The following is a 12,488-nucleotide window of genomic DNA, read 5'->3' on the forward strand; positions in this document are numbered from 1 at the left end:
TATTCTATCACTGAGCGTGAGTGTCTGGCCCTAGTTTGGGGGTTGCGAAATTCCGCCCATACTTATATGGCCGACCCTTTTCCTTTATCACAGACCATCACGCGCTTTGCTGGTTATGCTCACGGAAAGATCCTACAGGAAGGCTTGATCGCTGGGCCTTACGCCTCCAAGAATATTCGTATGTCACCTACAAATCTGGCCCACTACACAAGGACGCTGACTGCCTGTCTCGTTACCCGGTAGACGAGCCTGACGACGCCGACAGTAGTACCGCCAACGGCATTTTCTCTGTGTCTGCCTTCGCTAACATCGCCGATGAGCAGTACCGAGACCTACCGCTGCGAGCACTCATCGAGCGTCTGCGCTCTACACCTACCGACGCGTCCGTTCGCCGATATGTCCTCCAGGGCGGCATTCTGTATCGAAGGAACTTCCTCCCTGACGGCTCTGACCTTCTTCTTGTCGTGCCAAAACAGCTACGACAGACTGTGCTCTTTCAGATGCATGACGCACCTACTGCAGGACATCTTGGCGTAACCCGCACGTACGACCGCGTCCGCCGCCGCTTCTATTGGCCTGGTCTCGCTCGCTCCGTCCAACGCTATGTTGCTGCCTGTGATACCTGCCAGCGTCGGAAAACACCTCAGGTGCTACCTGCCGGTCATCTCCAGCCGATCACTGTCTCTGTGGAACCGTTCTTTCGTGTTGTATTAGACCTCCTCGGTCCCTTTCCCACGTCATCCTCTGGGAACAAATGGGTAGCCGTCGTAACTGATTACGCCACACGATACGCTATCACGCGGGCTCTCCCTACCAGTTGCGCCACTGAAGTCGCGGACTTTCTCTTGCGTGACATTATCTTACTTCATGGCGCCCCGCGACAGCTGCTCACTGACCGTGGTCGTAACTTCCTCTCGAAAGTTATCGCCGACACTGTACGTTCCTGCTCCACTCAACACAAGCTGACTACCTCATACCATCCTCAAACAATGGCCTGACAGAGCGATTAAACCGTACTCTGACCGATATGCTGTCCAAGTACGTTTCCAAGGACCACCCTTCCTTCCTTACCCTTGCCCTTCCTTGCGTCACATTTGCTTATAATTCTTCCCCGCACGACACCGCCGAATTTTCTCCCTTTTATCCACTCTACGGTCGCGAACCGACCTTGCCCCTTGACACGGCACTTCCCCCTGCTTCTATCTCAACAAGCGAGTATGCGCGCGACGCCATCGCCCTCGCCGACCATGCACGCCAGCTTGCCCGTGCTCGACTGACGGACTCGCAAACCACTCAGCAGCGTCATTACAACGCCCGCAACCGTGACCTACAGTTTTCGCCTGGTGCGCTCGTGCTCTTGTGGTCGCCCTCTCGTCACGTAGGACTTTCAGAAAAGCTCCTTTCGCGATACACAGGGCCCTACCGCGTGCTGCGCCAGGTGACGCCTGTGACGTACGAAATTGCTCCGGTGAGCTCAACCTCGTCTTCTACTATGGCATCTAGTGATGTCGTGCACGTCAGTAGGCTCAAGGCCTGCTACACTGCTTCCGAATCCGGCCTTTAGTCGCTCCGGGACGGCGCTTTTCACGCCGGGGGTAGTGCTACAGAATAGTATTACCAATGACGAAGAGGCGAGCAGTAAGAAGATGACGACGACGATCAGAGGCTAGCGCGGGCTGTTGCCTCTTGGCCAAGTGCGGCGTATTACGTTGTAAATAAACTTTTATATAGCTTTTCATCTGCGTCTTCTTACGTAACAATATATATATATATATATATATATATATATATATATATATAATTGTGTGTGTGCAGTGAAACCTTGATAAACCGTAGTTGACCGGAGCTCGGACAAAGTACGTACCAAATGGTAGTATTGCTTAACCGAAATAGCACGAGATTGCCCACTTATCTGCCTAAAACCGAACTTTGGGAGAGTGCAATGAAAGGGAAAAAATATACAGTATTTATTCACGCCAAGCGACAAAAGCTCATTTTCGTTTGGAGGCCGCGGCGGCTAAGCAGCGACGACAGCGGCCTGAAATTTACTGAAGTTCCGAGCAATCATTCCAGCCAGCCCCCGCGGCAAACACGCGCATGGCATGTTCCTTGTTGGCGTTACATATCCTCCGTGCACTCTTTACTCGCTGGAAATGATCCTCCAACCTGTGGTAGACGCGGGAAGAGGCTGATCGTCCTCCACGTCCTCCTTCAGTGTTGGGAAACCGAGTCTGAGAGCATTTTCCCTTAGCATACAGGCAGCACATCCTCCTTCACCCTGTAATGTTACTCGGCCGAGAACCGCTGTTTGACACCAACGCAGTCCTATGTTTCCTGAAAGATGTTGTATTGCATGTTATTAGCCCCACACATTCGTAGCGTCTCCTCTCTTCAGAGGATGCCGCTGTGATAGCTGTCTCGTGTAGCACATGCCTCTAAGGCCCTTGTGTTTCAAGGGCTCTGGTGAGGCAGTAGTGCTCCAGGTAATTTTACCATCTCACATAATTTCTACGTTGCCTCATTCCTTCACGATGGATTTTACCGCACATAGAACATGCCATTTGTCATCGACATAATCTTATTACACATAGATTTCACGCACTCTAGAGCTACTATCTTTAAGTCCCCTCTTCAAGGGGGAGATAGAAAGGAATAGAGACGAGCCCGACCAAACCGCGTAGACTACATAGCCGTAGGGGTCGGCGTTCTCGCAGTCTATCGTGAAGCCGCGCAGACCGCCGGAAACTTAATAACGCCAGTATTGCCTTTAGCGTGGATGTTCTGTGGGAGTAGTGAAATAAAACTTTCAGTTCTGACAGTGGACGATTGTCTAACTTGTCCGGTACTCTGAACAGCACTTGTCTCTGAGCATTATCATCATCATCATCATCATCAGCCTGGTTACGCCCACTGCAGGGCAAAGGCCTCTCCCATACTTCTCCAACTACCCCGGTCATGTACTAATTGTGGCCATGCCGTCCCTGCAAACTTCTTAATCTCATCCGCCCACCTAACTTTCTGCCGCCCCCTGCTACGCTTCCCTTCCCTTGGGATCCAGTCCGTAACCCTTAATGACCATCGGTTATCTTCCCTCCTCATTACATATCCTGCCCATGCCCATTTCTTTTTCTTGATTTCAACTAAGATGTCATTAACTCGCGTTTGTTCCCTCACCCAATCTGCTCTTTTTTATCCCTTAACGTTACACCTATCATTCTTCTTTCCATAGCTCGTTGTGTCGTCCTCAATTTGAGTAGAACCCTTTTCGTAAGCCTCCAGGTTTCTGCCCCGTTATCTGGGATAATATGTGCGATCGTCTCCTTGATGTTGGATGTGCTGCACGTGGGGCTGTTGGCCATTCCAACAAGGAAAGCATACGAGTTCGTGAATGCAATGCCTAGCCAAAGACGGCACAGCATGGTCTGTTCACGTCGTGGTAACCCACGCGGTAGGAGCATCCGGATGTCCGGAGACAGTGAACGCAAAGGACAAATGGTGAAAGCGTCCGAGTCCCACAGAGGCAAAGTACATTCACGGGACATCAGGGGCAGCTCAGCCGCAGCGTCTGTTCGCGAAAGCGGAATCAAGACACGTTGACCACTTTCATGTGCAGATCGCGCGGCTAGGTCGGCGTGGTCATTCCCGCTGATGATGCAATGTACTGGGAGCCATTGAAAGATTATGTTGTATCCCTTGTCATGGCTGCGATAATACATGTGTCGAATTTCTGAGTCCAGTTGTTCATTGGGTCCGTGGCGCACTGGGCTTTGTATGCACTGAAGGGTTGCCATGGAGTCGCTAAAGACTGTCCATTGTTGCGGAGGTTCATGAGTAATGAAATCAAGTGCAGCACGGAGTGCCAAAAGTGCAGCACCTGTTGATTTGGTCAAACATGAAATTTTTAATTTGGTTTCTTCACATCTTGCCGGGAGGATGACTGCACCAGCTGAGCTGTTTAGTTTTAACGAACCATCTGTGTAGACATGTTGCCGGAATTTCTGTACGTTGTGAATGTGTCCCAAAGTTGCTTGTGTCAAAGCTTGCAACGGTGCTCCAGCTTTCTTTCTGATTCCTGGAATTGTCAATTGCACTTGCGGCCGATGCAGACACCACAATGGATCTGATAATAGTGTAACGGACGTAAGTTCTGATGGCAAGTAGGAGTGATGTCTTACAATACTTTTGGCAAAAGCAGAATGTGGCCTCTTTGCTGGCAAGCAAGCAAGATGGTGTGAGGGAATCCGACTCAGGTGTCGGATGTGTACTCTCTGCATATCTGTATCTATCTAGGCAGCCAAAGGAGCGTCTCCGGCAATGGCCACTGTCGCAATCGATGACGCAGTTTTGAGGAGACCGAGACAAGTTCTGACTGCTTGTGCTTGCATACCCTGATGTTTGCGGATATTTGTAGTGCAAGTATTTCCTAGTACAGGTAACCTGGGTACAGCAGGAAAGCCAAAAAGAGTGCTTTATATAGTTGCAACATTGATGGTACTGTTGCGCCCCAGGACTTCCCATCGAGAAATGGCTCATCATTGATAGGGAATTGTCGTGGAGCCCTGACGTCTAGTGCGTGACAGAGCGTTTGGCCGCCATTGTGGAATGCAACGAGAATTGTGTACCGCGCTTTGGGTGCACGTTGAAAAGCCCCAGCTGTTCAAAATTATAACGGAGTACTACACCACAGCAACACATATAACCCGCTATGCAGTGTCTTGGCATTAAGCTTCACAATTTTTTCTATAATTTGTGAGGCAGATTCTCTTATGGGGGTGACTATTCACAGTTAAGCTACCAGTACGTTCAATAAAAATGCGATTCTAGCTACGGAAAATGTGTTATGCACAGGCAGCTTATGCGCTATGCCGGACAGTGTTCGTGATAACAATTAGTCATTAATCATCTAATTACCAAACGTTACTTGATTACTTCTTTGTTGGTGTGATTAAAGCATACGTTCAAATTGGAAACGTGAAATCGTATTTGAAGACCTTATTTTGTATGAGTCTCCTGGAACGCTTCTTCAAGGTATTCGTAACCAAATGTGACACTCATGCAGTTAATTACGCATTCTGGGGTAGGAATCTTGACAAAACGTCAAGGCGTGAGGCAAGGTCAACACAATAAAAGGAAGAAAAGCCAGCCGTCGCTCGTTTTCGCAAGCTAATAGTAACAGCACAGCGGTTTCAGCTTCGCATTGCTTGCAAATGAAATGCCACACAAAGTAGGCTACACCAGATTGGGGACTTGTTGTGTGGAGATCCATGCCCCTGATTCGCATTAGATAATTGAGTCAAATTTGATGAATATGTCTAACACAAACGCCCCACTGATTAAAACAGAGCTGCCTTCAAATACCACCGTCTTCCGTTTTCAAATATAGACGTATACTACAATCGCGAAAGCCGAAGAATAATTAGGAAGTTTTGGTTATTTATCTGTTTGACGATTCTAATTACTCAAGAATACTGTGTCTCCCAAAGCGCATGAATTGTCTGTGCAAATATATTCACGTAGATAGCATGTCATATTGAGTTACATTGCTATTAGTTCAACTTTGAACCACTTAAATAAAGAATGGTCTTCATTTTTCTGAGATCCAGTGAGTTCATAAATATATACGCTGTACAATACAACAAAATTTAAAACATAACTTCTTTCATGGCGTATTTTATTGAGAATCATTGTCACTATTAGGTCCATACACTATACTGTTTTTGCCCAATTTCTGCAAACTTAAACCAGGCGTCCCATTGGTCCTCTCGTAACACAGGGTAAACGTGCGTATAACGCGTGTTTAATACTTTCTAAAAAGGCATGCAATATGTAAATTACGACGGGGCCGTAAATCTTGTCGTACGAAAAGCCTCAGCTCGATGCCGGCTGACAGTAAACATCGAGTGTGGCTCCGTGCGGCCTCTCCCAAACGGCGTGATCCACGAAATACGAAAGCTGCCATCCACTCCTGGGCCATCTAGATCCCTAGGATAGGCGCAACCATTTGAAACGACAAAGCGCAAGCGGATCTTAGACACACTCCTTGCTTACCTTGGTGAGGCGGGCCTCGTGGCCCAACTCTAATGTTTTTCACTGGTCGACCTCTAGTGCGTTCGCGCTCTCCATTGTCCGTTTCGGAGCAACTCGCTCCGTGCCAGATCGAGCTCACTTGCTTCGCTGACGAGGCGCGGATTCAGGCGCAACAGGACAAACATGCGTCACTTCCGCTCTCTGCTGGACGGCGACTTTGGATACCATGGAAGAATACAGAGCGAGAGTTGGTTTGTATGACGTGTGCGTTCAGGCTCTCACAGACTTCCGGTGTGAACCCCGATGGAGAATTTTCGCTCTCCGCTGGCATATTCGCGTGAGGCGGATTATATGCTTGCGCATCCCGTCGTCCAGGTCCGTTTCCCAAATGATGGAACCTACACTGACAGGTTAACCGACTAACACACGACGCTACCTCACATTCCACCGCTGACAGTGAACAGCACGCTTCTCTTTTCAATTCTACACTCTCGCCGCTAACACAGCCTCGTTCGTTACGACGCCCGACCCACCTTACCGACTCTCCTTCTAAGAAGAGCCGTAACTAAATATACTATGCCGAGGAAAGCATGTGTCGCCTTCAAAAAGACAAGTTCACTTGTGGAAAAGTTGGCTCCGGCTTTCACCTTGTTCTCGCTTTGACCAAAGTGGAAAATAATGTGAAGTGTGGAAACCCTGTTAGGTGTATATGTTAGGTGTATATATATGCATGCCTCTACTGTATAAATTGCAACTGACTGTGGCCACCTTCGGACCACCGTCGGTTGCACTATGCTCTTTCAAGGGGCGGGACGTGTGTCGAGTGGGCTCCCAAACAACACGTCTCAATGTGGCAGACACGGTTTAAATGATGGAACCGCGGCCTCAAAGGAGTGCCCCGTAGTGCTTACGCACTTCTCTCGGATTTACCGCTTAATAGCGAGCGAGCGAAAACTTTATTCGGAATGCGGAGGCCCGAGCCTGGGGCCGCCTAGATGGCCACTGGGAGAAGCCGCTCTAGTACGACCTCCATGGCGCGCTGGGCGACCCAAAGCTGGTCTTGGAGTTCTGAGCTGAGCAGCGCGGCCGACCACCGTGCTCGTAGATTTTCTGGGGAGACTGCCATTTTATGTTTATATTATTTACATCCGCGCAACGTGTGTTGAAAGGCGGCTCTAACAGACTTGCATAGCTTGTATATATCGCTCTCGTATATATCGGGGTAGATAGCCACTGAGTTTTTATTTAGGAATTTCGTCGACATTATAGTGACAGTTTAGTAGAGTAGTTTGATGGGCCAGTTGGTGCATGGTGAACGTATATTGGTTTCCAGCAAGTACGGACGCGAGCACGAGAAACACCAGCGTTGTCCTGTCTGTTTCTACTTCTTGTGCTCGCGTCCGCACTTGCTCGAAACCATTATACGTTATAGTAACAATTGTTCATACGTACACGTTCGCCTTCTCATTCTTCAGCTGCATGCATGCTGGTTCGCAGTATGCAGTAAATACGTAAGTGAATTATTTACGGCATGTTGTATGTCCTATTTAAGGATTGAATATCGTATTATTGCTCGCTGAATCATTCCAGCTGAGAATAGTCGCGAAGTGACTAACACAACCACAAGATTTTAATGACGTCGTTGTGTTCTGTCTGGTTTTTGCAGATTTGCGATTAGCGTACACTCCAATGCCGCTAAACAAATTGCCTGCAGCCACGAGGTTCTCTCAAGCCCCGATAGGCTTGAGCCTCTGAATCTGATCTTTGCTCCGCTGGGACACTCGTGCGGTCCTCCCAATGTCCCCTGTGGAGACCATCTGACCTCCTTGCTTTTGTCCGGCGAGTACTTCATAAAAGTACTCCCGGATGTCGCCAAAGGATTGGGCCTTTACCTGGCACTGACACGCAGTCTACGAAAGTTGGGCATGGAATTTGAAACGTCGCATGACTCGGCGCAGACCATCATAGAAGGCATCGCAAAGAATAAAAGCATCGAGGAGCTGCGGATAGAAAGTAGGTAAACTGCGCGTAGAATGCCGAATTTTGTTGAGTTTTTCAGTGCTGTAACGTAGCCCGTCGTTACTTTCCAATTTACTGATATTGCGGGCAGCACAAAATTCTCTGCAGTTTAGTCAGGGCACTTAACATAACATGTTCAAGCTTGTGCGTAAGTGAATTGCGTTTTGCGCACTACTGCGGACATCGTAAAGGACCCTGCTGGTGGCGCAGAACTTTACCAGAGTAAGCTGATGTAACATGGGTGACCAATTATTGTATAATAAGATGCTGGCGTGAATTTTCCGCAGAAAGAACGTAAGGTGAACAAAGAGCCTTTCTAAAGCAAATCTTTATTAGTTAATTCTGGCGGATTCTCCAAACCGTGGCTGCTGATGGGTGCTGGTGCTGTCTTGCCGGATAGGTCATATTTAAAAAAAACTATTCGCAGTGGTTGGATCGACCCACGGTCACCCCAGTACCGCGTCCAAATGCTCTATCAGCCCACAATCGCACGTATTATTTGTGCAAACATCAACAAGCTCTCCGAGATGATCACCGGGTGTGTCACGTAACCTAGCATCACGCGCGCACAAGCCAAAGACGCAGGAATGAAATGGAAAATTTACAGCGGTTGATTAAACGCTTCACAAAAAGTACGCGCAGATCACAATATGTGCTTTCGATGTGCATAAGTTGACTCCCGTAGCAGCAAAACGTGTTAAACTCATTGTGGTTGTACAAGGCATCACAAAATCTCGCTACTAGCATTGTTGCTTCAATTTAACTCTCAAGTACCCTAGCATTTTGGGAAGTTTAGCACGTGCAGAAAACTCGCTATTCATTGCAAAAAATTGCAGTTCATCTCTGCGCACACAAATTCATCAACACGTCACTGGATTGAACTATTGAGAAATTGCTCAAAGTGTGATGGCTAACTGGATTCCAATTCCACGAGCAACATGCGATTTTTGAAAAAGGTTGTTTGTTGGGAGGTTGCCATTGCAATACACAGCGATATTGGCTACAACAATCAGCGTATAAGCTGGAATCACTTTATTCACTTCCTTGTTTCAGTTCAATTGACACTGTATACTCGTCTAACAAGCAGGATTGTTTTCTGCGGCATGATGGCTACTGCGTATACTATGCAGCAGCGACGATAGTATATCTTTCTCTGAAGGTTGCCAATCAACGTGTACTTCAGCTTCAGTGCAATCAACTTGTACCCTCGCCTTACCTTTGATACAGCAGCGCCTCATGGCGACTATGATATACTGTTGCCCGCACCTGAAACCCAAAAACTCTTCCAGAACAGACACAATCCCGTATAAAAATTTTTTGTGCTTGTGATTTCCATACTAATTTCGTAACCTAACCGACATGCATTATATTGCCACGCTACCAGATCACAAATCAGCGCTTCGTTCTCGCATGATTTCCTGACCCTGGGTTGAGAAGTGTTCAGAGTATAATGAAAAAACACGCCCAAGCCCGCACACTTCCACTCTGGATGGCGCTGTTCTAGCGCACTAGATACTAATAGTCCCGGCAACGACGTTTGATAGTATAGTACGGTAGCCTTAATAGTTTCGGTAGCTTTGGCACGATGACTTGGCTCTGAATTGCCTTTTGTGAACGCAGGATTCTTGGTGAAGGATGATGACTGGGCAACCTTGACCAATTGGCTGATCGACAATCGGCGCTTGCACAACCTGGTCATCTTGCCTCCTCCTAGAGAGAATGCGGCAGTGGTCGAATCCTTGGCAACGTCATTCGAGAGTAACTACTCCGTCACGGCAATGAAAATATTTGACCGTTATCTCGAACAAGCAGCCTGGATGCGCATAAAGAACATCGTAAGAAAGCTCTGTGCGATGCCCAATATACGCGCTACATACGCATGCCCTTGCTTATGTGCTTATTTTTACATTAATTCACGGGACGCATAAAGCCTCGCATACGGATATCGCATGAGATAAAGAGAGCAGGGGCTGCAATAACAAAGAATAATCTAATCTTTAACAAAACAAACCGCTAATATTGCACAATGCAATGTATTTCACGATAGGATGCGCACTGCACTAAATGTAGTCATCAAGATTCACAAATAGAAGAGGGCAGAGAAAGAAAATTCTGAATGTAAAACAGCTGAATGGACATACGTTAGAAATGAGGACATATCAACCAGCAAAAGTCTTGAGCAAGCGCTTCAGTGCTACAATGAGTGATCAAAAACACACAGAATTCAGCAAGTACAATCCACGACGAAAGACAATTTAAGGGGACAGCGCGAATGGAAGAACGAGCGAACGCACGAGCGTTTTCCTTGCCGAACGCTTGACAAATTTCATCCAAGACAGTCCTCCACTCCTCACTGCTGCGCCCTCCCCGCAACTCAGTTGCATGGGCACCATTTACCTCGGCTCCTTTCTGTCGCAAGTCCTACCTTCGGCAGCCGCCGACCGCGAAAACAGGTGAAAGGGCAAAATCAAGCTATTCAATTTAACAACCTTTTGCAAGGTCCAGCTGTTTCAGCAATAAACAGACGGTCGTGGAGATGTGCAAGGTTCAGAGCTGCTAAAGCTTTCCACATCTGGTGGAGCACTTCAACGTTGAACGCGTTCATGTATATCACTGAACGTGTTTTTACCGGATACAAGTGTACGCCGCTGAAATGGGCATATATATACACAGAGCCAGTCACTACAGCCCAAAGTCATCGTATTTGGCCAGCGCGTACACAGCGATATTCAGTGCCACTGTTCACTGCAAACATGGCGCGGGCCAGAAAGGGGTTGGATCGAGGACTTCATCATCATCGGCCTATTTATGTTCACTGCAGCACGAAGGCCTCTTCTCTGTGATCTCCATTCACCCCTGTCCGTCGTCAACCAATTCCAACTTGCTCCTGCATATGGTCCACCTGTTATCCATACTACGTACTGCATGGGTTACACAGGTCCATTTTTCGCTCATAATATCAATTACAATATCGATTATCCCCGTTCGCTCTCTCATTCACACGACTCCCTGTCCCTTAACGTTACGCCTAACATTCTTTGTTCCATCGCTCTTTGCGCGGTCCATAACATGTTCTCGAGCTTCTTTGTCAGTCTCAAGTTTCTGCTCCATATGTTAGCACCAGTATAATAACTGTACAGCTTCCTACTTCATGATAATGATAAGCTTCCAGTCACAATATAACATTCTCTGCCTTGTGCGCGCTCCAACCCATTTCAATTTTGTAAATTTCCTCCTCATAATCCGTGAGAGAGTGAGTGAGTGAATAAACTTTTATTGGGTCTAGCAATACGCGATAAAACGCGCACTCGCCTAATCCCACGACCGGACTCACATATGTAGTCTGCCGGCCCGATCGCGGGCGCGCTGGACGGCCAGGATTTCGTCCTCAAAGACGGGACTTCGCAGGAGCGCGTCCCACTCTTCCTTGGTGAACTTCGGGCCCAGCAACCCGCACTCCCAGAGCATATAAGGCAAAGTAGCAACTTCACCACAGACCACGCATCCCTTAACAGCATATATCCCGAGATTTATCCGAATTGTTCCTCATGATCAAAATCGTCTGTGAGTAATTGCCCTAAATAAACGTCCTCCTCCACATACTCTACAGGCTGGTTGGCGATCCTGAGCACGTCTTCCCTTGTCCAGCTATTCACGTTAATCTCTGTCTTCTGGATATTAGTCTTCAACCCCATTTTTTACACTTTCTCTGTTAAATTATCCAATCATTTGTTGTAATTCGTCGCCGATGTTGCCAAACAAGACATTATCATCTGCAAACTGAAGGTTACTGAGATATTTGCCATTTATTTTCACTGCTAAGCCTTCCCAGTTTATTCGCTTATAGGTTGAATACTTCTTCCAAGCATGCAGGGAATTGAAATGATGAAATTGTCTCTCCCTGCCTGACCCCTTTCTTGATAGGTAACTTGCTACTTTTCTTGTAGAGAACCTTGGTAGCTGTGGAATCATCTTAGATATTTTGGTGAATATAAAGAAGTTATCTTGGTAAATATTCTAGACAATACTGAAAGCAAGCTAATGGGCCTGCAATTTTTTTCATTCTTTAACGCCTCCTTTCTCGTGGATTACTATAATATTCGCATCTTTGCAGTTCCCTGGTGCACACAAAATCGTGAGGCGCCTGTAAGCTTTTCAAGCAGGATGTCTCCTCCATGTTCGATTAAACAGACCGTTATTCCATCTTCGCCAGCCGCTTTTCCCGAGGCCATGTCTTGCACTAAATTCATCGTTCTCTATCTGAAGGCTCCTTCTATAGCTGGCTTCAGATTCCTAAAACAAAGCAGATGAATTCTGCTGAGGTTCGCAGGGGGCAGAAGCTTTACGAAAGGGATAATTCTAGCTCCCTGTTCCACAGTAGCGCGGATAGCAGTATTTCCTTACAGGAATTCTCAATGTACGCTTCTATAAATTCACATATT

The 12,488-nt window shown here is 47.3% G+C and overlaps 1 protein-coding gene across 1 annotated transcript in view; it reads left to right on the top strand.

Annotated features, from left to right (window-relative positions):
- Positions 1 to 12,488, top strand: part of LOC142578438 (uncharacterized) — a 49,277-nt gene that overhangs the window by 17,656 nt on the left and 19,133 nt on the right. Inside the window, exons 4-5 of the mRNA XM_075687823.1 lie at positions 7,694 to 8,040; positions 9,667 to 9,881. Coding sequence (XP_075543938.1) covers positions 7,694 to 8,040; positions 9,667 to 9,881 — 562 coding nt within the window. The remainder of the gene's footprint in view (positions 1 to 7,693; positions 8,041 to 9,666; positions 9,882 to 12,488) is intronic.

This window comes from Dermacentor variabilis, chromosome 4 (genome assembly GCF_050947875.1).
Source record: "Dermacentor variabilis isolate Ectoservices chromosome 4, ASM5094787v1, whole genome shotgun sequence".
Taxonomy (NCBI): Eukaryota; Metazoa; Arthropoda; class Arachnida; order Ixodida; family Ixodidae; genus Dermacentor; species Dermacentor variabilis.